The 27243-nt window shown below is 36.6% G+C and overlaps 1 protein-coding gene across 2 annotated transcripts; it reads left to right on the top strand.

The window, feature by feature from the left end:
- The first annotated feature begins 3355 nt into the window (after positions 1–3355).
- LOC139974167 (angiotensin-converting enzyme-like) lies at positions 3356–27221 on the top strand. Of its 2 annotated transcripts, none has more exons than XM_071981129.1 (13): positions 3356–4363; positions 6361–6516; positions 7496–7580; positions 8586–8732; positions 9040–9234; positions 10045–10142; positions 14491–14663; positions 18931–19157; positions 19575–19719; positions 21185–21283; positions 23374–23496; positions 24207–24382; positions 25615–27221. In XM_071981129.1, the coding sequence occupies exons 1-13, from the start codon at positions 4154–4156 to the stop codon at positions 25692–25694; spliced, it is 1914 nt and encodes a 637-aa protein (XP_071837230.1). In that variant the 5' UTR covers positions 3356–4153; the 3' UTR covers positions 25695–27221. The 2 variants fall into 2 exon arrangements, with proteins under 2 accessions (XP_071837230.1, XP_071837229.1); XM_071981128.1 differs by having other exon boundaries at positions 3361–4363; positions 24207–24388.
- Positions 27222–27243: the final 22 nt, after the last annotated feature.

Raw genomic sequence — 27243 nt, 5'->3', positions numbered from 1 at the left:
AATTGGTCCTCTGATGTCATTTTAGACCTGCTCAAGTCTCCATGTCGTATAAAGGAAAAGCAGTAAACCCCCTTTGGGGTTGATTATTAGCACTGTGACCATTATTCGACTTTATAGCACATGTATTTCATTATATGTTATCACTTATGAAAACAGAAAAATGTAAGCACTAGCAATGTCTCTATATATATTACATATTATATTATTATGTTACGGTTTTCAAGATATTTATACCTTGCAATATATGCCAGTGATATAAGTCTCTGTTATGTTCCTTTAATGACGGCGTTGTTTTGTCAGCGCAACCCTCACTTTAATGATACTCCATAATCTCTCATGCGCTCTTAGATTCATATGCATTACATGATTAACCTGGTATCACTTTCAATATCATGCGTTCTTAGCAAAATCTGTAATGGGTCATAAACATGTTCTATTTTCTTTCCTATTTTTGAGGCAATATAGCCGTATGATATTCTAACTGATGAGTTTTGTGCCGCATCTGCACGAGGAACTGATCTCGTAGTCAAATGTTTTAGACTCATTAGTCCAGCCACTTTAAATGACGAGCCTCGAATATTGATGAGTGGGCGGGGCTTATTGTAAACTTCTGAAATGTCAATATCTCTTCAACCGTACTTCGATTTACTTTAAACTAGGTATGGTGATGTAACTACATAGTACGCATATGTTATTTGTAACATCAATTTTACTTCATTAATGTTCATGAGTGGATGGGGCTTAATGGGGAAGTAATGAAAAACAACTTGTAAACACGATATCGCAACAAAGACAAGTTGAATCACTATCATACTTGGGTATATTAGTTGGTCATTGTCAGTAGATGATCCCTACTGTTTTGGTAGGGCTTCATGCATATTAATGAGTAGGCGGGGCTAAGTGTAAAATTTTGAAATGTTAATATCTCTTCATCAGTATGTCCAATTAAGTTCATACTGGGCATGGTGATTCAACTACATAGTAAGTAAATGTTCTTTGCAACAACAATTTTACCTCATTAATATTCATGAGGTGATGGGGCTTAAAGGGAAATTGTCAAAATAAACTTGTAAAAATGGTATCTCAACAACCACAAGTTGAATCAATATCATACTTAGTAGGTAGATGCCCCGCGGCGAGTAGATTGGTTTTGGTACCCATCCTCGCCTATTAATGAATGGGCAGGGCTAAACGTAAAATTTGGTCCACGCTGGTATGGTGATGTTGGTACAAAATAAACACATTGCCATCTTTATGTCAATAATTTTCATCAAATTGCAAGAACCAAATGTTATATGATTTTCATCCTTGACATAATATGTTTGTCACACTGCACGCATACAATCAACCATGTTGTTTTTTAGTGTGCATTAATGCATGAATATTAATCGGTGAGCATAAAATTCTTAATTAGATATCTCCGAAATAGTATGTCTAATTAGCCTTATATTATGTACTTGGATAACACAATTTAAGTACAGTATATATATATATATATATATATATATATATATATATATATATATATAGGCTGTATATATATAGGCTATATATATATAGGCTATATATATATAGGCTATATACATATAGGCTATATATATATATATATATATATATATATATATGCAGTATACATGCTTATATGAGATCATAAAATTTGACCTCATTAATATTCATGCATATATCTGTTTTTATACGATGTCACTAAATAGACTTTGTCAACACGCTAACTGATTCCTAAGGTACTTCTTTATCATGTTGCTGCATTAGTCAATAATTAACCCCTCTTCATTTTGGTGTGCACTTGTTCATGAATATTAACATGTATGGCTTACCACGCTATCAATATGTTTTGGCATCGGAACCACTAAACGTTTACGTTTTCTTGTTAACTTAGCAACGTTCATTTTGTGTGCTTTGTTGTTGTTATGTTGAACAATAAAAGGACACCAATACCCTGGGACACGATCCTCGATAAGGGGAACTGAGTAAGTTAAGTGAGTTCAATATACTGATGACATTTTAAACCCTATAGTATTATAGCGCTCCGAAGAAATAGTCTCCAAACACATTTAAATTATGATGTGTAGAAGGAACGTAGGAGTTTTTTTTGGTGGCTACAAAAGACAGGAGTTCTCGTCGGTCAATTCATTAGAATGAATTTAAGAACGTACCAGATTCTGATGGCTTTATCAGCTAAAACTGGTAAATGTGAGTACCTGTTAATCAGTTAGAATTGATGTGTGTTAAAGTTTCCTACCCTGTGATTCATTTATGACAAGCTGCTACTGAGAAGGACTTTCAAACAGGAATACTAAACACAAAATCCTATGCATAATGATTGAATGGACTAACCAGACTACTCTAAAGGTTTCGCCAATATTTTTGGTCCACATTTTAACAGAAAGTGGTTGACACTTTGCTGCAAAACGCTTAAAATCTGCAATTTGAACCATCTTTACAAGGTATACTTACTAACCGTAGGGACAGTTGTTTAGACTCCTAATCAGTCATTGAATTAGTTGAAACAGCCTTTGAGTAAGTAACTCGTCTGTTAGTAAGTTTTCCACAGTAGCATCGCTGACAGGTCTAAGATGGGTTACGATGTTGTAACACTCTTCAGTTTATACTCTTATTTACAGTACAAACTGATCAAGCAATGTACATTGGGTAAAGAACATGTAAAGTTTCCTAATAGTGCAACTATTCCTTAACGTGAATCATTAAATTCCCATAGTTGGCATCCTAACATTGCCAAGTGCAAGTTGTGGCTAAGTAGTGTTTCATTGCGATGTCAGCTTCCCATCATCAGAAGTCAATAATAATATGAGAGTGTGCGATATCAGCTTCTCATCATCAGAAGTCAATACCTGTGACACGATCCTCGATAAGGGGAACTGAGTAAGTTCAGTGAGTTCAACATAGCCTACTGATTACATTTTAATCCCTATAGTATTATAGTGCTCCGTAGAAAAAGATTCACGAAGAACTTCTTCTCGTGCGAAAAAAAAGGTGCATCCCGCCCCGATTCTCCAAAGCAAAGTAGGCAAGGCCGATGTACATTGAGTACTATGAAAGTCTCTAAGTGTCACTTCTCTTTTTGCGTTTCTTTCCTCAAAATAGCGGAATTAGTTCTTATCTTTTGAAACACCTGTCATGAAACTGATACATCACAATCTATAAAATACTGTTGTTTACACGGAGACTTTTACGCAGCATAAACGAACAGCTGTTTTTTGGTACAAGGACCGGATTGAATTACGTATTTGTCTTGTTACGCATGCACATCTGCTGTGACGAGATCCATTTCATTTAAAAACTTGCAAAGTGTAAAACATGTTCTTTCATGTTGCAGAACGTGACAGATTGCCCTTAAACATTTCTTAAAGCCATATGGTACACATTGAGTGTTAGGGCCACTTGAGCGATATACACAGCGGTGAGGTGTTCATAATATTGGTATATACGCCAAACATTAATTTCAAACTGGACCACGACATTTTTCTTATATAGTTGCTTTTGTTACATTCTTAACATTCTCGGCCTTTTGGCTAAGATCATGTGTAGTATCTGTTCCCTTTCGAGGGGAATGGTGATGCACACCCGACGATGATCACGCAGTCACAGTCCCGATACAAGGGGACTGGGGTTGAGAGCGGATCAGTAGTTCGGTAGTTTGGTTTTGGGGTACAGGTTCTTTCCTGGGCGACTTTAGCTTAAAATGTATGAACATGATTATGTAAGACAATGTCACTGAAGGTAGCCTAAACTCAAAGGAAACATCTCCTACTTTCTACTAGTTGCTTAGATTTCAGTGTGTAGCTTTAAGGGGATAGATATTTCAAATATTGAGATGGTCTATCTTTCTAGCCGGCTGCCAAATTCTTTACGGATAACTGACCAATAGCATTCGAGTCTGTGTGAATGCACAAACTGTTCACTTCGCGCAGAAGTTCACTTATTTCTACGAGCTGAACTGTTTGTTGTACCTGCAGCCGGTGAGCCACATACCGGTGCGTAATTTCCTCCTGTGTGGACATACCACCTGAACGAGTTCCATTTGAAAATCGATTTAAAAGATTGTTATGTCTGGGCAATAACTTCGTCAGTGTGATAACAAAACCCCAGGAATCTTTGTATTTGTGATTACAAAATGAAATCTGTATTGAGTAGAGTTGGAATACATTGTTTTCTATTTGGTTGTTTGTCATGTTTTGGCTTTGGTAACGAGGACTCACTAGAAAATGATGCCATGGAATTGTTACGTCGGTACACAGCAGAGGGTGAGGTGATATACGCCGACTTCATAGAGAGCCACTGGAACCTCTTTACGAATTTGACGCAGGAAAATCAAAAGAATGTTGTAAGTAAAAAGCCAAACATTTTCAAAAGTGGTAGATAAATACACATTCCGAGGGGGAAACAGGCATTTTTCTGTCGGGTCTTTAACATCATAATTATTCTGACCATGGCTATGCGCTGGGAACCCGAAAGTTAGGAGGAGTGAGGGGGGAGGGGTGGGCAAAGAGTCAAGACTAATGTTCTGTAGTATCGAAATCGCTGAATTTACGTGGAAATCATTATTGTAAAACATTTTTAAGCTGTTCGCTGACCCACTCACCTCCCTCTTCGCCATGTGTCCACTTATAATTGTATAACCCCCACCCATTCCATTACATCTACCTCAGAGGTCCGCTGGTTGTACAAATTTAGCTGGTTCTAATTAGCGAGTTGTATATATCCTCTTAGTCGAATTCAGAAGTGTTTAATGAGGGGTTAATGTTTTCTTTTACAAATCTTAAATAAGAAAGAAGTAGCATTGAGAAGAGGGATCGTGTTACCATGGGGACAATTGTGTAAGCTGTCTCACTCTGTTGCATTATTACAAGAATAGTCTCGTATCTGGAGTTGGTTCTAAAGTTAGCAATTTTTGCTGAAATTTTTCTGAATCTTTTGGCGAAAACCACATCCATAAAATCTGCCAATTAATATATCCACAAACGAAAAGATAATATCTGTCCATTTTTTTTTTTTTTTAAATTGATGAAATTCTAACTACAGACTACTTAAACAACTATGTTAACATTGCAATAATATCAGGTTTCAGAGGTAAATCAACAGAAAAGTCCGCTAAGTATTGCATTTGAAGGTAAATTACCACAGATGACACCACAGACCCCGATACTGTGATCCAACTTCCTGGAGTGTAGTTGAGGTTTAGCCAGTCAAAATAGATTGTATTCAATCAACCATATCTCGAAGTAGGGGTAAGATATTGAAATGGGGTTTTCAAAACTATAGCAGTGTGAAATACTATTGTCATCCATATTAGTTTCACATTGTTTGTAACCGGTAAAACCTTTTAAGTATATTGTAAAGATGAGAGTCCGTGTCTCTTTCATAACTTAAAGGCCACTTTAGGGCCCCCTTTGTATATTAACCCCTAATTGATCCCAGGCTTTATGCCCCTTATGCCCCTAGGGTCCCTTAGGCCCTAGGCCCCTCTCGTTCCAGGAACTATATTGTCTTGTTTTAAGTGAACTTTATACCGCCATGACTTTGTTACAACAATCCAACAAAACAAATGCGCTGCTTTAACGGATGACATTATATATATAGGCAGAACATATATTTTGTTGTAAAGTGATACAACAGCTGCCAGCGGAACAGGTTGTATTTGCTATTAATATGAGCGAAATGACCCTTTTAACCAGCTAAGGCGCATCAATTAAAATGATCATTGGACTATAAAGAATGGATGCAACACAAAACTAAGGGGAAAGAAAGTATTTTAACTGACCTCAAATGACATGCTTACAACATATTACCTATTACCTATGGTGTTGACTGTTATCCAACAATGCTATGTTGTTTATATATATATATATATATATATATATATATATATATATATATATATATATACATATATATATATATATATATATATATATATATATATATATATATATATAAATATATATATAAATAAATATATATATATATATATATATATATATATATATTATATATGTATGTATTTATAGTAAATCAACAAAGAATAACACACCAGAAAAAATCCTACTGGTGTGTTAAAGCGTATACACTTTAATACACCAGTAGAATCACTGTGGTCGAGTGTTACTGACTTCGGTTCGTGACAAGAAGATCCGGGGTTCGATTCCTAACTTTGCCTGACGAGTCCCAAAAGGACGAAACCGGTCGTGAAGTGGATTTTTTTCTGGTGTGTTATTCTTTATTGATTTACTATATATCTGTCATACCACTTGCTACACATTCTCATATATATATATTTATATATATATATATAGTGGTTTCCTTTCTTCTTTATATTCGCAGATGATTGCATCTATGCAATTTAGTGCTTACCTTGGCAAAATACATCAAGAGATTAGTGCTTGGAATATGTCATTACTCAGTGATGAAACTCGGACCCAAGTTGAGATGATTAATTTTTTAACCGGAACCGGTTTAAATAGCAGTGAAGCAAAGGAGGTAAGATTTAGTTCAATTTGTATCTCGGGTTACCACATTTGCCTTTGCTATGCCCCCTGAATACTCAATAAAATCAAATAATGGTCACTATATATTCAAACATCAACAAGCAATGGATTGTCGTTCTGAGAGCATTTGTTATCACTTTAGACATTTAATTGTCTAAATGAATTCCCATTAATTATCTACATGGGGAAAATGGTGTGAGTCAGTACTTTTCGAAACCTTCAGCAATATTGTTTTTAGGGTAATACTTCAATAACACCAATATGTTAGAACTTAGCAAAAAACAGTATGAATTTCTATTCTATGTAGTTCAATTGTATTGTGCATAAATGAGTTATTTTACTGGTCTATATATAGCGTCAGCCGCTACATGCGTAATTCCCAACTGACTATAGACTGACTATAGACTGACCAAAGACTGACTATAGTCTGACTATAGACTGACTATAGACTGACTATAGTCTGAATATAGACTGACTACAGACTGACTACAGACTGACTATGACTGACTATAGACTGACAATAGACTGACTATGGGCTGACTATGGACTGACTTTAGACTGACTATAGACTGACTATAGACTGACTTTAGACTGACTTTAGACTTATTATGGACTTACTATAGACTGACTATAGACTGAGTATAGACTGACTTTAGGCTTACTATGGACTGACTATACACTTACTATAGATTAACTATAGACCATTGATGGTTACCAACCGTCAAGTATGACTACTTCTATATTTACGAAAAAAGCTTAGACAGACCCTGTACAACTGCATCGGAACCTGTCCTGTGTGATATTGTTTATGTTTCGTTAATATTTATACGCTATTCGTTTGCTGCGGATTTGTGTGCGTGTGTGTAAAAAAAAAAAAAAATCATAAATAAACTTTGAGTGTGAATTTTCGTAAGATCGGAAGCAATAAAATTGATCAGTACAAGTCTTCAATGATTTTCTTGCCCCCTCAGTACAATCAACTCCTGAACAGGATGAATGAACGCTATTCGACAGGGTCAGTGTGTCAGGAGAGTAAATGTTACTCATTTGATCCAGGTATATGCAAATGGAGACGTTTGGTCTGCTGTATAGACCACAACTATAGCACGCTATCATGGAAAAAAGTTTCTTGAGATTACGTATAATCGACCTGCCTTGGTCGTGAAATGACCTATTTTGATCACTAATTAGTCTGCAACGCCTGCCACATATCTTTGTCTTGTATGAGGGACTCTGTGTGAACGCTGCATCATTCACTACACTGTAGACATGAACACATATCCACTCAGTGTTTACACAAAGAGCCTAATGGTGCTAAGAAGCTATGCAGGCTGATTGTAGAGCATGAGGTCGATTTACGACCGTGACATGTTGATTACGTAATCACCAAACTTTCCTTGCTATAGCGTGCTATAATTGGAGCCAATAAAGCAGATCTTTAAGGTGCCGTCGAAATGTTAAAATATTTAACAGAAATATTTCACAGAGAGAAAGAAAAAAACTGTTAACAGGTTCGATACCCAGCCGGGTCATAGTAAGGTGGGTTTTTCATCCAAGAGCAATCTACCGTTTTCCCATCTGAAAAGACTTTCTAAATTGAAAAGATCCCAAATTTGAGCTCAAATGTTGAATTGGAAGCCACCCGACGTGTCAGTTGTAATCTATAAGCCCTTGCGGGATTCTCCCACATATGTGGTCGCTTAAGCATCGTAAACATCACTGCTGTTTATTATTATTAAATTTAGTTTACACGTACACAGTTCTAAGTCGTGTATAATTATGACAGACTATCTTAAGCACTATAATCCCGATGTGTTTCCGATAACTCTATCTTCTTTTAGATTATTCTGTTACTCAAACTAAAACAAAAATAGGTTTCTGTTCTTTATATATTTGTTGTTGGTGACAGTTCGGTCACAAACAGTAATTCCCCAAATTTAAGGTGCTAATGTAAAGCCCTAATGGTTTAAGTACTTCACATGCACCTATAACTGAGTTTTCCTCTCAAGATGCGATCGAAACGCCATCCTTCGCTGAACTTTGAAAACATTTTCTTTAAAGATTTGGAGCAATTCATGGCAACCTCCCGAGATTACCAAGACCTACTTTGGGCGTGGCATGGTTGGCGTGAATCCGTTGCAAACAACGATGCGAGGCAGGATTATATAAACTACACTCGTCTCAGCAACGAGGGTGCGCGCAATAATGGTAAATTATAACATTGATACGTTGTCACGGTTATAGGCCATCGTGGTGTCACAGTGTGACAGGGAATACCCGAAATGTGTGGTTGGATATTCGTTCGAGAGGGCGGATGAATTGATCCCCTATTTCACGTGCTCACTAATTGACCCCTAGTCCTGTACTCCAGCTCCCCCTTTGAACCCTTCCGGTCCCTAGCGACCTCCTCTCTCCCTCCCGTATTTTATATATGTATGGCGACAAAAGAACATCCTTTTATTGAGATGCAATGTAACTTTAATTGCATCATTTTGGATTTCCTCTTTGAGTACAGGCTATGAAGATGCCGGACACAAATTGAGGCAAACCCTATACAGAGGGGAAGATGTACTAGAGGAGGCTGCCCGTCTGTGGGCAGATCTGAAACCATTATTTATGAATTTACATGCGTACGTCAGAAGAAAATTATTTAATTTCTATGGCAGTGATGTCATTGATATCACGGGTCCAATTCCTGCTCACTTACTTGGTGAGTACGACGAGTTAAAAACAAATCTCCTTCCATATCACGTTCTATATCAAGTTATATATCAAGTTATATATCGAGTTGTATATCGAGTAATATGTCAAGTTCTGATCAAGTTATAAATCAAGTTATATATATATAGTTATATATCGAGTTATATATCGAGTTGTATATCGAGTTCTACATCAAGTTCTAATCAAGTTCTATATCAAGTTCAAATCACGTTATATATCATGTTCTATATCAAGTTCTACATCAAGTTCTACATCAAGTTGTAGTATATTTGTATCCGGGATTGGCGAGGGAAGTATAGGCTTCAATCTGGAGGACCATAGCCTTCGAGAGGGGTCAATGGCCCATTGGACTTTGATTTGAGAGGGACCATCACAAAGTTGCTACAAATTCTCTGGACATTCCGTACCACAACGTTTAGTGTGTTAGGGGACTTTTCAACAAAACGTTTTGTTTTGTAAATTACTAAAGGTCACTGTTTTCAATACAAAACAAATTAAAAAGGGGTACTTTTTATTCATATGAAAGAAGGAATTCTTATTTGTGAGGAGACACAGGTTTAAGGTATTTCACTAAAGTTTAGATTGTCCAGTCACTTGAATTGATAAACCTCAGTTGTTATAGGAGTGTTATAGTATAGTAATGTATAATGCAATATATGTAATACTAATGACAGCAATGTTTTTTGTTAACGATCGTCGACATATAAAAATTGAATTTGTAGCTAACATCATCCTTTAAGAACCATCCGGAAAGCCGATGTTTCTACACACTTGCCCTGATTTTGTTGTTTTATCGCAGGTAATATGCACCCAAGAGCTTGGACGAATATCATGGATATTGTGATTCCTTACCCGGCTGCCAAAACAGTCGATTTTACGGCCATGATAAAGGAAAAGGTAAAATGTCTTAAAATTCGTCCTTAGTTAGCACACATATGCTAAAGAGTAAAATATTGGTAATCGATGCTACAAGTTTCAACAAACAATATAGGCCAACTAAGACCCATTGGCGAGGGGGATTGCCCCTTTAATTAATTGGAACACTTGTCCTTTTCCGGTTGATCCCCGCCCGCAACTTACCCTCAACCACCCCACCCTAACCCCCTCTGTCCCTCCACGAATAAGATGAGGAATGAGATATGAAACTTAGCCTTATTGGCTAGTAATTTCATTGACAAATAGTTAAAACTAATAGACGTGAAAGAGTATGCATTGGCAACAATTTGAATCACCAACTTGGTCAAACTCTCAATTATTTTAATCGAGCTTTGCTAACTACAGAACGACCTTGAACATCTATGCTTTTCTTGTAACTAGTTCATACAGTCTAACTCTGGGAGGAGCAGAAAACCTATAGGCTCTTAACTTTAGAGTGGCAACTTAGAGTGAAGCACCAAATCTGCCTTGAACGATTTGTTGTTACCAAAATGGAAATTAACGTATCCTAATTTGCATACACATATCGGTGTGACAATGTCACGTCGATACAGTGGTTTCCGGTCGAAACTATCATATACTGATTAGAAGCAGTTTAAGGTCATAGAAATTAAAATGTTACCATTACCCTTATACATGGGAAGTTGGCTTACCATTACCCTGATACATGGGAAGTTGGCTTACCATTACCCTTATACACGGGAAGTTGGCTTACCATTACCCTGATACATGGGAAGTTGGCTTACAAAAGGACTTTACCAGTAGCCTAACTAAAGAGTAATCGAAGGTGGAAGTTTTGTCTCGCCTATGAAACGAAAAACATTGCGCCTATTGTTTGATAGTTAATGATAGGCTAAATGTCGTTATGGTTTGCGTTAAGTGTGTAAATCTCCACTTTTACAAAAAATTGTTTGTTCCCGACCACTTCCGTTATCCCGTTTCCGTCCCTTCCACACACACCACCCCTCCCTCACACAAGCACGCACACACGCACTCGCCCATATGAACGAATAGATTATACTAATGGCTATCGAGGTATTACTAGGTCAATAATGAGTTCACGCTTTCTTAAAGAATACCAAGTATTTGCAAGGCCCTTGACCTAAACGGGATCGATCTTAAATCTTGCAGGTAACATTAATATCTTCCTGTGATTAAGCTATGTTTGAGTTTAAACACATCAACGAACACGACATCTGCAGGAATCTGCCTTTATGAACGAGTCATTATATAAGACATATGTCACAGGGGCAATCAATTATCCATATCTGCGCTAACAGATATCATAATGAAAGGTTCTTATATAATGTTAATTCAACGGTTGATGCAAAAACAAATCCTTCAACATCTTGTGGGTCATGTAATCTGTATCTTTAGCATGGAGGATACCTTTTTAAATGTTTGTATAACTCATGATATTAAGGACACAGAGGTTATTAGTCCCGAAATGCAAACATCACATATATGTTTTTATTTTTCCTACTGATTGAAAATTATTGTTACTCATGCCACTCACCTTGCATATTTCTTATTAATATTATAACAAGTTGACGCTCTGTCCACATTCCATCGCAGTATATTACATTTCATGTATTTTTTTTTGTCACATCAACGTACATTGATTAAGTCAAATAAATTAGAATAACAGATGTGAAAGGCAGTGATCTTTAAAACTCTTGTGGGCTTAACGAGTAAAAAAAAAACTCCCTGAAAACATAAAAGAAAAGAAAGGAAAAGAAAAGAAATGAAAAGAAAAGAAAAAGAAAAGGGAAAGGAAAAAAAATAACACAGAAATGTTTGTTTTCGAACACCGGTGTTTAGACCAGGGAACATTCTTTCCAATATAGCAGTTCGGAAAAACAGCAAACGTCGCAACCAGAGGTTAAAAGGTAATCTAGGCTAAAAAGATTTCTTGACTTTGCTACTGTAGCTTCTTTGTTATTTTTTCTTCTTGGAACATTCCGTAGTAAAAAGGCGTTTTCATATTGAGTAAAGTCCAGTATTGTAGACTATGTGAAAAGATGCCGTACAATTGTGAAGAAGAGCTCTTTGCATTAATATAACCGCCAGGGTTTTAAGATATACTGTGACTATACAATTTTACATGGATAAAATAGCTGGAGTCTCCAATCCGGATGATCTAAAATATGCGGATAAAATAGGACCCGTCAGATTATCCAGGCATTACTGTATACCAAGGGCGTAGGAACCGGGGGCTGGGGGGCGCCAGCCCCCCCAGTGAAAAATATGGGGGGCGGAAGTATCATTCCGCCCCCCCCCGCTCCGCAAGTCAGAAAACCCCTTTTTCATTTCCAAATGAGAAAAAAATCTCATTTGGAACACCAAATTGCATTTAAGGCCAGGTGAAAATGCAAAATTCTTTACAAAATGGAGTGGGAGTTGAAGTGTGCTATATTGCACCAAATTGCATCTGAGGCCACCTGGAAATGCAAAAAAAATTCCAAAGGGGAGGGGGACACCCCCTCCCCTTAGACCCCTCCCCCAGGCCGGCCATCGGTCTTCAGCCCCCCCCCACTCAAATGTACCTTCCTACTCCACTGCTGTATACAACACGGGTTTAAAACTATATAAGAGAATGAATCATCTTATACAATTTAAACTCAGTCACAGTTCGTCCACCCATCGGCTTAAAGCAGCATTTTGCGTTGGGTCGCTTTTTTCCACCTTTTTAACATGTGCATCGATTTTTTTACATGTATCAATAATAAAACAGCAAACTAAGATACCATCCAAGTTTCATCCTGCCAAGAGCGTTAATTAGCGAGTAATTAACGATTTATATCGATAACGAGTAAAAGTGTCCTCGACAAAGTTTTCATATCTCCAAATCCACTAGTTTGAATTCCACCAATCAGTGAATAGTATGTTTATTCATGAGCATTTTGCGTTTGGTCGCCGTTTTCTACTTTTTTGACATGTCCATCGAGTTTTTTACATACATCAAATCACAAAACAGCAAATTAAGATATAAGCCAAGTTTTTCCCTGCCAAAAACGTTAATTAGCGAGTATTCCACATACAAAATTAAATCGCATTCAGTTCCCAAACCAACTAGTTTGAATTCAACCAATCAGAGATGCAGGTTTAGTTATGAGCCGTTGCTAAAAATAGATTCAAGACTTTGCGTTGGTACAACTCCCTGGTACAACTGCCATATAGACTGTACACAAATCAAGCGTGGTGTTATATTACGTATCTGTCAAGGACGTTCGTAGTGTTTAAATATTCATATTATGGGCGAGGTTTATTGGGTTCCCAATGGAAAATATCTTGGAGAACAACACAGTTGAAAGTTGCAATTTTTTCGACTTTTATGCCACCATTTGAAGTAAAATATAAATAGATAAGCTAGTTATGTCGTTATGGCATAGTGGAGTCAGTGAGGTTGAGAAATACCATAGTCGAGGACGCAAAATGCTGCTTTAAAGGATTGCCGCGCTCTGAAAAAGTTAACTTTCCGTTGCTTGCAAATGACGTTTTCTTCTTGTCGCTACAAAATGCAGACAGTAATGAAACATGATACCTTCTTATATTTTATCTAGACCTGAGATGTCCAAGCTGCTATGTACACTGTGTTATGGGTATGGACCGTAGTTGTATGTATTGACTGTACACTAGTGTCTAATTACCGACGGGTAGCAAGCTGTGTGTGTATTTTCTGGGATCGATGGTGGTGTCTAACACTTCTGTTATACACCTCATTCGAAACTAGGTCAGATTACCGGCATGATACGTTTCTTTGTGCTCGAGTCTTCACACCCTTTAAATTATAACGTATAGTGAATAGTCTGACTACTACAGTATTCCGTCTATGCAAAATAATTCAACACAAACTGTATGACGTTCTTCTTCCCCCCCCCCCCCAAGCCATACGCAACCAACAAAAGGAACACTCTGGAATATGAATACTGCTTGTATATAGATTTTGAAAGTTGGATCACTTATAGAAGGATATCAAACTTCAGTGCACCATCCCTTTGTCACCCTTTGTAACCATTCATATGTTGGCTTGCTTCGGAAGAAGGGAATGAGCAGCGCCAAATAAAGTTCAACAACACCATATAAAGGTATAAAGTTCATCAGAGTAAGTTGGATGACGTCACAGAGATTGAGCGTATTCAGTTCTGTATCCGGTTGTGTATGTAATCATCGATCAATGAATTGCGTAGTTTTTTTTTTCTTGATAATTTTCCTTAAAATTAGTCCAGCCCATTCCCCTTCCACTTCACAGCAAAAGCACAAATTTCATTTCCAATGAACTATCATGGTATATTTTTCATTGTTTTAGAATCTCACTGGTATGGACATGGCACATATGGCGGATGAATTCTTCAAGTCTTTAGGCATGATTGCTGTTTCTGAGAGGTTCTTTAAAGATTCAATGTTTGAGAAACCAACCGATGGTCGCCAAGTCGTATGTTATCCAGCTTCATTTGACTTTTTCAACAGGAGAGATTTCAGGTAAGCAAAAAACTTGTGTTTTGGTTACGCTTGAGTTATTCATGCCTGTCAAAGACTTAAAATTCGAATTTGAATTCATGGCCACGGGCATACCGGTACAGTTATCAATATATGAAATGTAGCAAGACCTAGACAAGTAGGCCTATATATATATATATATATATATATATATATATATATATATATATATATATATATATATATATATATATATATATTTATATATATATATATATATATATATATATATATATATATATATATATATATATATATTTATATAAAGAATATTTTAAAGAAGGCTTCGCTAGCATTAATGGCTGTGTAAATAGGTATTTGTTGCAAAACCATTCACAAACTCATTCTTAAACTAGAAAATTACAAAAAGAACTCCAAGAACGAGTTCGAAAGACAGCTTGACTTCATCTCAAAGATAATGCTTAAACCTTTAACATACCCTAACTTCAAGACAAATTCACTTATTGAAGAGGAAATATGTTGCCCAGTGAGTAGGTAGTTAGGCTAAGTCTTCTGATGAAATCAAACACGGATTCGCAAAAACAAAGAACTAGGTCTCGCAGATTCCGTCGCGAAACAGTAAAAACCTCCTGCAACACCAGCAAAAGTGCAGTTGTGACCACTGAGTACCAAGTCTGTGAATCAGAGACAAACATGCTCTCAAAAGGTCGCAATGTCTGCCCTAAACCACGGCAAGTATAACGCTCAGAAACCGTCTCTAGATCAATATGTGTTCTATCAACTCTTACTTCGCCGTGAGTTCTTTGCCGACGAAAATTGCAAAATATACCACGTAACTAATCAACAACTTGCACTCCAAGTTAAATCCAAAGAGCTCATGAAATCCGCCCAAGGGCGATTGTGCGCCTCTTGCATCATTTATTTCTGCTATTAAAGACGATGTAAAACACAGACCTCTGCCTCTAACTTAGGTAAATATCTCAGCAAAACTGAGAGACAGGCCAGCAATGGACTCCGGAAGCGTGATGACATTGCCATCATGCCAGCCAAAGACGACTCCGCAGTTGTCACAATAGCAAGCATATATTGAGAGGAAGCTAACAGACACATCGGCAATCCACAACACTACATACTCCTGGCTTATGTCCGGACCCACTAAAGAGACACGACAGTAGTCATCCATCAGAAACCATTGACCGATAGTCAGGTCAAAACCTCACAACCTGGTCGCTGCTATTTCTGCCCAAAATCCACAATGAAGACAATCCTGGCAGGCCCATCATCACTAGGGAATGGAATGGCTACTGTAAGGCTTATAAATTCGTGGACCTTCTCATCCACCCTCGCGTCCTCTGTTCACGACACTAAGGATCTCATATGGAAAATTGTGGATATAAAATATGTCCCCCTCCCACTCTGTTACTAACCTTGGATGTGTCTTCGCTGTACACAAATACTCCTAACGAAGATGGCATTTCGGCCTGCACTAATCCGAAACGTGGTAAAAACCCCGACGAAGAAGAATTTTGACTGAATTCATGCAGGTCATCTTGACGAGCAATATTCTGGTATTTGGCAACAAACACTACCTCCAGATTCATGGCACCGCCATGGAAACCAAATTGGCTCCTTCTTTTGCCAGCATCTTTACGAGAATCTCGAGGAAAAACTTATATCTCGATGTTCACTTTCTTGACACCTCTGTGACTCTACCAATTGGCTCACTAAGAACAGACTTGTTCAAAAAACCCACGAAGATATATACAACAACAACTTACCAAGCAGTTGCAATCCACGGCATTTTACCAGAAACATTCCATACAGTCAAGCAGTAAGTATTCAACGCATCTGCTTCTCTGAAGAAGATTTCGATTTTCGCACAGAGGAACCGGCGATCGCAACATCTTCAGACAGTATTTTCCGGGCTTAGTTGAAAACACCAAGAAAAAAGGCCAAAAACAAATCCCGCACTGAAACATTGACGTATACAAACACACCAAACCAGTTCAAAAGGGTACCATTGGTAACTGAATTCCACCCTGATCTCCCACCACTGGCTAATATCATTCAGAAGAATTTTCACGTACTTCACAAGCACCAAACGTCTAAAATCAGTTTTCTCAGAACCACCTTTTATTTCATATGCAAGAGACCAAAACATCTAGGAAACACAGTATCATCGCACTATACAGGCAATTGCAACTGCTTATTTGTCGACTCTACAGAGCAAGCAAACTACACGCACATTCCAAAGAAGGCAGAAAATAAACTTCCTCTCTAAACATGGCTTATACCATATCTACTGCAACATTTGTAAGGTACAGTACTTTGGAGAGTAGAAAAACACCATAAGAAAAGGAATAACTCAACATAGATCGGCTATTTACACACACACAAAGAAGATCTACCAACCTGTTGCAAAACACTTCAAACTCCCAAATCATTCGATTGAGAATTTACGTGTTATTGCCATTGACCAAACCGATCCTTGGACAGATAAATCTAGAAAAGGAAAAAAATCTGGGAACTAATTCTAAAAACCACGGTACCAATCGACCTAATCACCAATAAAAGCAATGTACTTTCAAATAAGTCCAAGCAATTCCTTTGAAGTTACGACGGAATCGAATTAAAATAATCCGACACGGATTAAACATAATCCGATTTTCCAAAACTTCTGCTAATCCAGCAAAACTCAGTAAGTAGTATTAACTGCACAACAATGCCTATAAAAAGTTTCAATTTCTCTATTCTTTTTTTTATTACATCCAACACGTGCATAACCATCTCACCATGAAAAAGGCTACATCAATAGAACAGTATTATTGTGGACAGGTTTAATATAAATAATTTCATTCCCGGGTACTCGGTAAAGGTTGTAAACAAGGTCATATGAAAATTACCTTAGCCGAGGGAGGTGATTAGTCTCATCGGTAAAAAAAGAAATAACTGACGAAAAGAACCAAAATTCTTACCAAATTGTCTGCATGTGAAATTGATTGAGCTGTGATCTTTGCGATTAACCTTTGTTGGAATCTCTCTTCTTTGGAATATATAAGTAAAAGATGGAAGTAGTGATCGCTCGGTTACGAAACGGTAACTTTGTAATTGGGGTTGATGTACAAAGATTATTGAACTTTCTTCAACAGTTACATGGTATTACTATAAGTCGTACACACTTTAAGATATGGGAATCGTTAAACTTGAAAAACTGTCAACAAATAGTTTTCACTTCTTCATTTTTCTATCAGAAAACTTTCCGATGATCTTTTATTTAAATGAATATTATTCGACTAGGATCAATTTATTCTTTACTTTCCAGTTCATTTCAGTTCAGTCTGTTTACAATTGATTCAACAAAGATGAAACAAGTATCAAAACAAAGAAACTACAAGGATATTAATAATCTAATAGGAATCGAATATGTACAGAGAAGAGGTGCGGAGTTGTATTCAAGATTAACAATTTATGCGAACGGATGAAGCTAATATATATAATAAAGCTAATTTGACTCGCCCTTTTCCCCTCATTTACATAATTCGCCAAGCATTTAAGCCAATGCAACTTTACTTAATATGACCGCTTTTGGTCATCTCCTTCAGCACTGCCGTTCATCTGACCAATTCACCAACATCTGGTCATCCAGGGGATTAATTTCTAGCTATATTTGCCTGGCAATTCCCTCCCTGTCGGTTTTCTATTTCAGTGGCATGCGAGTAGTTGGGGGGGGGGGGAGGGAGCATAGCTCCATCTTCATCGTCAGTCGTGGAGAAGAGTTCAGTCGGAAGATTATCTTTAAACGATCTCAGAATGAACTATTTGACATTTAACATTTAGTTATCAGAGAGAGTACCCCCTATACGGGAGTTGGTTTCGTCGAGCAAAGGGCTCGAGTCCTTTCTATAAAATTACGGGATTCGCTTATGGACCTTCTATAAAGCTTCCGACCCTTATCTAATTCAGTCGGATTGATTTTAGAATTTGCCGTCATGCCCCCCCCCCCCCCAACACCCCTCCACCTTGAAATCCTGTGATAGACACTAATCTGTATCAAAATAAATTGGCATGCAAAGGCCCAATACGCTTGTTTGATTTTCATCAGGGATGTGTTGGTTAAACACCCCTTAAAAAGTCACCGCATATTGATTGCCTCGTTAGGCGACAGTTATGCAGCACAACCCATCGCAGAAGACGTATAGTTTCCATTAGGTCACACCGATTCGAATCTTACCCTAAACAAATATAAACAAGTTTCGCTCTTTAAAGTTTAACTTTGTCTTTTTTTTAGAATGAAGATGTGCGCAGATGCTAATTTTGAAGATTTTTTAATTCTACACCACGAGATGGGACATATACAATACTTTATGCAGTATAAAGATTTACCATTGCCGTTTCGTAACAGTCCGAATCCAGCTTTTCACGAGGGTATAGGAGATACTATAGTCTTATCAACAGTTACCAGTCAGCATCTATATACTATAGGTTTACTGGACGAGCAACCGATCGAAAGTTTTGGTAATGTCCATAAAAAAACATTTTAAGAAAAGTTCAAACCATCATATATTATATCAAAAGTATGTAATTGTCATTTATGGGGGAAAAAACTTGTCCGTAGGCCTACATATAAAGCAGCCACAATGCTTAAATGCTTTCAAAATTATTGACACTATAGAAAAAAATAGAAAAATATATGAAATGAAAATATTATTGTCCAAAAAGATGGCTGAAAGGTCAAATAATAGTCATTCAAGTTAAAATAATAATTTAAATAAATTGACATTATTTTAAATAATTTTAATTTTATAATAATTTTTTTTTCTTCATATTTTTTAATATTTTTTTTTAATGATCTCAGTTACATATTGGCCAATAGATATGTATAATATCATATATCTGTATTTATTATTATGTGTAACGATCCTTTTGCTTCAGAGACCGAAATCAACTTCTTAATGCAGATGGCGTTAGATAATGTTGCCTTTATGCCATTTGCCTATAACGTGGACCTTTACAGATGGAAGGTTTTCGACGGGAACATTTCTACAGAAACATTAAATCAAGGATGGTGGAAGTTGAGGTAAATTCAGTGTTGGAATGATTAGTGGAAGTGACGTAGATTGTTCTTGAACCATACAAGTATTAAAGGCATTGAAGGCTCGCCCCAAACCGCATGCGGCCATCTGAAAAAGTTAACTTTCTGTTGCTTGCAAGTGACGTTTTAATCGTGTCGCTACAAAATGCAGACAGTAATGAAACGTGATACCTTGTTATCTTTAGCTGGACCTGAGATGTCCATCGCTGTATTGTTTGTACACTGTGCTGTGGGTATTGACCGCAGCTGTATGTACTGACTGTACACCAATGTATAATTACCGACGGTAGCAAGCTGTGTGTGTATTTTTTTGGGATCGATGGTGGTGTCTAAAACTTCTATTACACCTCATTCGAAACTAGGTCAGATTACCGGCATTAGACGTTTCTTTTTGCGCGAGTCTTCACACCCTTTAACATCCTATCGTTGCATGGTTGATATCGGAATCCACCCAAATGCACACTGCTAGAGGACCAGTGGTATATATGATCCTGCTACCTCTTTCAAATTGCATCTCATTGTATGTAGACAAAATAGCATACCGAATATTTTAAGATAGCTTCTGTGTTTCTGTAAATCCAAACATATATAAGTTCTTTGCCAAAAAGACTTCACCCCAGCCCACCCTATACAAGCACTTTTCCACCCCATATCCATGTGCACATATACTCAATTGTACTTTCATATTTCGCATGCTCGGTAGAGTCTGCAACAGACCATACCTCTTTCGTAACTCTAACAGAAATTAGGCATTACAATCAGAATTCAACCGTGACATAATTTTGACATGACATGGTGTTGTGCGGTGTGGTGTGAAATACGATTTGTCTGCAGTATGGATATACGATATTATAGGGGACGTACTTTTAACTTATCACTGAACTACAAAGTCTACATGTTAAGATTACAAGTATAATAAAGGATAAAGTGTAATACTAATGTATAGTAAGATACAGAATCAGTAACTACCAAACATGACGAAACAGGTGTCACAAAGGTTGAGATGTCTGAACATATCGAACATCGACATTCTCTGCTGTTGTCTTTGTTTGTTTGCTCACTGTGTATGTATAAAGATATGTGTGTATGTGTGTGTGTCTGTGTGTGTGGGTATGGGTGAATATATATATATATATATATATATATATATATATATGTATATATATATATATATATATATATATATATATATATATATATATATATATATATTGCCTTATAGGACAAATATCAAATACTATGAAAAATAATCCCAAGTTTCTAATGAAAATGTTCTTCCTTTACTGCATGTCATGATCAAAGTCCACTTATAATCAATGTATGATTAGTTACACACATAATTTTGGTGCTACTTGATAATAAGTAACAAAAACAAATTCTTCACGTTTGTTTGTCAACATGCACAAAAGCGTTTCTTTATTCTTATCATTTATATTGACGTTATAAACAGGTTCGATATGGAAGGATTAACCCCACCGGAAGAACGAGGGGAAGATTATTTAGATGCTTTGTCCTATTTTCATATCGCATACGATGTACCTCATATTAGGTAAGATAATTAAAAATTAAGTAAATTAATATTAAAACTGAAATATACTTTTAATGCTCTGAAATAAATAAAAATGGAATCAAATGTTTACATATAAGTATAGGAAATCATTATTTCATTTTTTGACCAACTTTTATTTTGTGAAAGCAACACGTGTACATTTTATCCAATCGCACGTCTGCGATTACTGCCAAATAACATTTCAATGGATAGTAAGATTGAAATGTATCAATTGGAAATACAATTGACTGGCGTTTTTTTTTTCTTGGTCATTAGACAATTGATGTTTTCTGTCTTTTGAGAATGTTTGGTAATGAGGAAAAACGTTTGTACTGTACCTTGTCCTTGAGAGGCCGTAATATCAACGTGCGAAGGGACATGAAATGTCGCATACCTGTAAATATACATTGTTTTGATAAGTAATACGTTTGCAGCTAATTATTAGAGACCAAAAAAAAAAATAGAAGGCAAGAGAACGGTTTCCCTGTGCCACTCCCACCCCTCCCCCTCCCCCCACTTCATGGATCCAACCCTGATACTAATCATAATTAACCGTCAAGTATTCAACTGCCCATGCGCAATTGAATCTAACGAGAAAACGAGATTCTACTTTACATTCAGTGTCACAATGTTGACTAAATCTTGCTTAATTTATGAAATATAGATATTAAGTTTGTTTCAAAGTTACTTTACTAGCAACGTGTGATATGATACGATGAAAGGCTAAACAAAATGTCAATTTTCGTTATATTATTGAAATTATATTTGTACCCAGGCGCGACTAGTGCAATTCTTGTACCAGTTACAGTGTTTGTAAGGACTGGATAGGAATTAAACACCAGACGTTAAATCACTTAACAGTTGATTGGAACCTAAACGTAAAACAGTCTGCCGATTGATTGATTACCATGGTAACATTTAATCATAAAGACAAGAAAAACACAGATTATAACAGTTTCATTGGACTGAAACACAAACACATTGACGAGTTTAAGAGTACATTTGACCCAGCTAATGCTGGAGGAAAAACATAAGTTGTCCGAATTTGAATATTGGTGTATAGAACAATTTGCAACAAAGTGACAAATTCCTACATCTTATAAGTGAAAAATTCAACATTTCAACGAATTGCATACAACTCGATAAACTATACTCACATCAGATAGTCAGAATTTGATCATTTCAATATTTTGTAGAAAAAAATGATGAATCGCGGAACCATGGAAAAGAAAGATCTGAACATTTCAATGGCACCCTAAAGTTTCCATACTTAATTTTTGCTTGACATATTTTTGAACAATTATTGCAAAAAACTTGTAACAAATACCGAATCAACCAAACATCCTTACAGGATAAAACTGTTTGATACTTTTTTGGTAGCAATTTTATCATGGTAAAATTTGTCATTTGCCAAGTAGCCATTTTACAGGTGATCTTTTACTTTCTGGCAACTTTACCAAACCTATTAATTACCTATTAATTAATCGAATTAAGAATACAAGTGACTAACGTTTGAATATATGACGTAAGAAACTTTCTTCACCAAATGAGCGTCAATTTCAGCGAGTAATTATTATATGTAGTTATTATTTGATTCGATATGCAGGATATCCTGAAAGCCGGCATTTCTTGGTTTATGTTTAAATGTACTTCATAAAGAAAATAGCCATGAACTGTAAAAAACTGACAAGAAAAGCGACGCGAATTTGACGAAAAAATGTCAGAGGGGGGGGGGGATAATATGCAAATTAGGTGTATTCGCTTCTTAGTCACATATCCGTCGTATATTATTGTCCGTACTCTATTCCACCGTCTACTTCTTTACAACAATAAGATTAGCGAACAATATTTTAGTTACTATAATGTGCAAAACGATACTACGAACATTGTGTATGAAAGATGGTACGGGTATGCGATATACTTGTTACAAATGCAACCAGCAGTTTCCATAATCTATGTTGTAATTTGGTATAATGCAGTCACTTTGATTTAAGATGAGCTGTCATATAGTCTAGCCTGGTACTAAACACATGTAGTTTTAATTGGTACGTAACAACCCATTATTTATTCACACCCATCTCCGGTTATAGGTACTTTCTGAGCCGAATCCTGACGTTTCAGTTTCACGAAGCACTCTGCAATGTGTCCGGTCAGACAGGCCCATTGCATCAATGCAATATTTTCGGGTCACATGAAGCTGGTGATCTCTTCAGGTAAAACAGGATTTCACATTGCAATACAGTAGTTTGGCAAGAAGGTATTTTCAGCTGCAAATGTGTTCATGTGGAAATCCTGTAAAATAGTCGAGAGTATACTCGAAATGATCAGGTAAATCTCCGGTAACTTATATTGGCCATGGTTGACGTCATCTATGTATATCCCTCGGTAATGCGACTGAAAAGAAAGTTATTGAAATGGTTGCGTAAGCACTTTTAGACATTGCGGAAGACCCTGCTGATATATATTTAACTTAAAACCAAACATATAGGGCACGAAATTGAGACCTTAGCAGGATCGTCCTCCACGTCAAACTGAAACGAAAACAGAATAAGGACACTTTATAAATGAGACAGATCTTAGCAGACAACCAAAATGGAACATTGAACAAAGAGAAGTGTCAAATTAGGCTAAAAAAACAGGCATTAAGATGATACTGGAGGAGATGAAAGTGCTGAGGAGATAAACTATGCAGGGGGTGTAACAATTAGAGGAGGTAGGCTATAGTAGAAAGAGTAGAATGAGAGGGGCAATTAGTCATCCCACCCTTTGATGTTGAGACAATGAGCTTTATTTCTCCTAAACAAGTTTTGTTTGTGGCAGTAGATAAGCATTGTTTTCTCTCTCTTATGAAAGAAAGTAGGCAACTACATATTGTTATTATTTGATACCTCTTTTGTCTTGTTTTGTTTCTTTATGAATTTAGCGAACTCTTAAGTGGTGGGTCCAAGTTACCGTGGGACGACAGCTTGGAGATTATTACAGGGACGAGAAGAATGACTGTAGAACCGTTCCTGAAGTACTTCAAACCTTTAGAAGATTGGCTAAATAGGGAGAATGAGAGAAACGGGGACGTTATTGGTTGGGGACCGTACAATACAGGTTTAGGTAAAGCCTTTGACATTACGTAATAACTAGCTGGTTATCAGGCTGTAAATGGCGTCCGTCTAGTTGCAGAGAAGTCGATGAGCACTGAGGCTTGTCAAACTTGTCTTCTAAATTAAGACTTTTCAGAGTTATCTACGCACATTTTGCATGTTAAAGTTGTCCTCATTCAAGACATGTTTAAGTCACATTTATATCAACAGTATGATGAATTCCGGAAGACGTCCTCCAATAATTGTTTCAATTTCTTACATTTTAACCGAAAATAAGCCCAGACGGTGAGACTGATATAACCTTAAGAACCGAATGGAAATAATGTCTGCAGCTAGTTCAGTAGAATGTTCGTATTTACTGCGCAATGTTGCTCTTCAGTGATTTTGAAATTGGAAGGCATCTGGAGAAGTGGAACAAGAGGACCAACTTTTTTTTTTGTTCGTTTTTTGCAAATTTAATGAAACATTGACCTGTTATCGGTATACTTGTGCTGTTATATTCGGCTTATCAGTATACGTGTTATATTAGTATCTTACACCAAAGTCTCTTTTGGTGTACATATATATAAGTTTATTTGACGATTCAAAGAATTCTGTAGCTACTAAGAATGCAAAAAGAAAAAAAGTTTAAACAGCCACCGGTCATTAGATTCACTTTTAACGTATGTATAGAAGTGCTCACAAAAAATCAAATATGTCAAAAATGTCTAGATAATGATTAGCCATAACTTATAAAATGCAGACCATCCGATAGGACAAAACCCATGTGAGAAGGATGGGAGCATGTACCAATGAATTACAAAGTACATAAAGTTTCACAAACTATATAGGTCATGATATGTATCTGATAATCTGGTACTTACATAGGGCGCATAGCGTGCCTCAGTGCAAAACTAAATGAGGGTGTTCATATGGGAGGTCCATCTATTCCCCCTCCCGTCCATATAGGTGAGATTGTAATGTCATCACCTTAAGTATCCTTTATCCCCCAAAACGTATCCTAAATCCAACCCCTCTCACCCCTCCATTTACCTTCCAAATTCAATTCCAAATAACTGGATAAGTCACTGTACAACGCCAAAGATTAGAAACAATTTTTCAGAGTTCTCCCCAAAAACATGTATACATTTGTTATCGTTTTCATCATCGTTTTTCGTCATCTCGTTTTCCTATCTCTCTTGTGTTCCTTCAACAATCATATATCGCTTTTCCGCCCTTCTTCTTCATTTACTGTAGGTATATCATCACATTACAACGCCAGTTCTTTGACAAGAGTCTTTTTGGTCAGTTTCTTGGTGTTTATTCTACGACCCTAACCGCTGAGTTTTAAAAGATTTGTTGGCCCTTCTAATATATCTCAAGCTGAGCACGATACTGTCGACTCTGACAGTATCTTGGTGTTTGTAAGTTCAACTGAACGAAAGCTAAGAACTTCTTTTGGATGATATTACCAGCCAAGTGATTCGACATTCAAGTTATCATTTCAGCCGCGTGGTTGTTGACATGGAGATACCGACTGTCCACTTACCGGCGGCGTTGTGTATTAAGGCTTGAACATTCTGGAAAGCCTCTTTAGTATCGCTATAATGAAAGCAGTTTCGGCGGATACAATCTTTACATAAAAATATATTCCAGACTGTTGGGCTCCACTGACGAAACTCTCGCTCAATTCAAACCTGAATTTCGTGAGTCCATGACTACATTCAAGGAAATATCAATGGAGTTGAAAATATATCACAGTTTTACGTATGAGAACTGATTTTAAATACAATGTACAGCAATATTAGGTAATTAACTCTCTTACATGTCAGCAAATAATTAATCTCTTCTGCTCAGTTTATATTCGTTTCTCTTGTCCTTCTCATCTCCATCTTTCTCTACGTTTCTCTGCGCCCTTTTCCAGTTTACTCCAATCTCTCCGTTTTCTATTGCACTTTCTCCCCTGATTGCTACCCTAACCATTGTTCTTTTCGCCTGTATTGTCTTTATTTTTTCCCCTTGTCTGTTGTTCATTTGTGTTCCGGTTTGTTTTTGTTATCTATTGTTTCCTTTTTTTCTATCTACCCCACCGTGCTCCTTTGGTACCTGTTTTTTTTTCTTTCTCTCCTTTTCCACTATCTTTTTGTCTCCCTCTCCCCCTCTTACATATATCCTCTTCTATTCTATCCATTTTCTACCGTTATTCATCTTCATGTGTTCTCCTCCCATGGTAAGTTTCCATCCCATTAACTTTCCTGCATTTTTTATTCTATATATTTCATGTTTTTTGGTTTATAATTATTTATTTTGCTCTCTTAGTTCAAGTTACATTTGTTCTTCTCCTTTACAGGTTTCTGTTTCACTTCTGCTATCTTGTTGTGTTTTTCTATATATATTTTTTTCTATATTTTTGCTATATATATATATATATATATATATATATATGGGTGTGTGTGAGTGTGTGTATGTATATATCCTCTTCTCTCCTGTTATCTGTTTTAAAACATTTTGTGTTTTGTTTTTAGTTCCTTCCTTAGTCATCTGTATTCGGTTCTGTCATGTATAAATGTTATTACTTGTTCATTTTGCTTCCTTTGTCGTTCCCCCGACACAGAAGGGGGGGGGGGTACTAGTTAGATGGAGCTTAAAGTAGTTAAATGTTATTTTTAGAAACAAGACCGAATGAAAGCCAAGCTTTGTAAAATGATTGTAACCAATCGCTGCCGCCATCGTCTCTCGACGGTGTCGAAGAGCCTGTTTGTCTTGTTTCGGTTGAGTAGAGTTTGCAAAGTTGTTATTGTATTTTGATATAGAAATAATAATATATATACCAATAAAATATATAACCATATTGCATCCATTTCCACATCTCGCTTTCCTATCTCT

The sequence above is a fragment of the Apostichopus japonicus genome, chromosome 9 (genome assembly GCF_037975245.1).
Source record: "Apostichopus japonicus isolate 1M-3 chromosome 9, ASM3797524v1, whole genome shotgun sequence".
NCBI classification, from domain to species: Eukaryota; Metazoa; Echinodermata; class Holothuroidea; order Aspidochirotida; family Stichopodidae; genus Apostichopus; species Apostichopus japonicus.
Note: the sequence above shows the minus strand (reverse complement) of the source record. Positions and strands in the feature narration are given on the sequence as shown.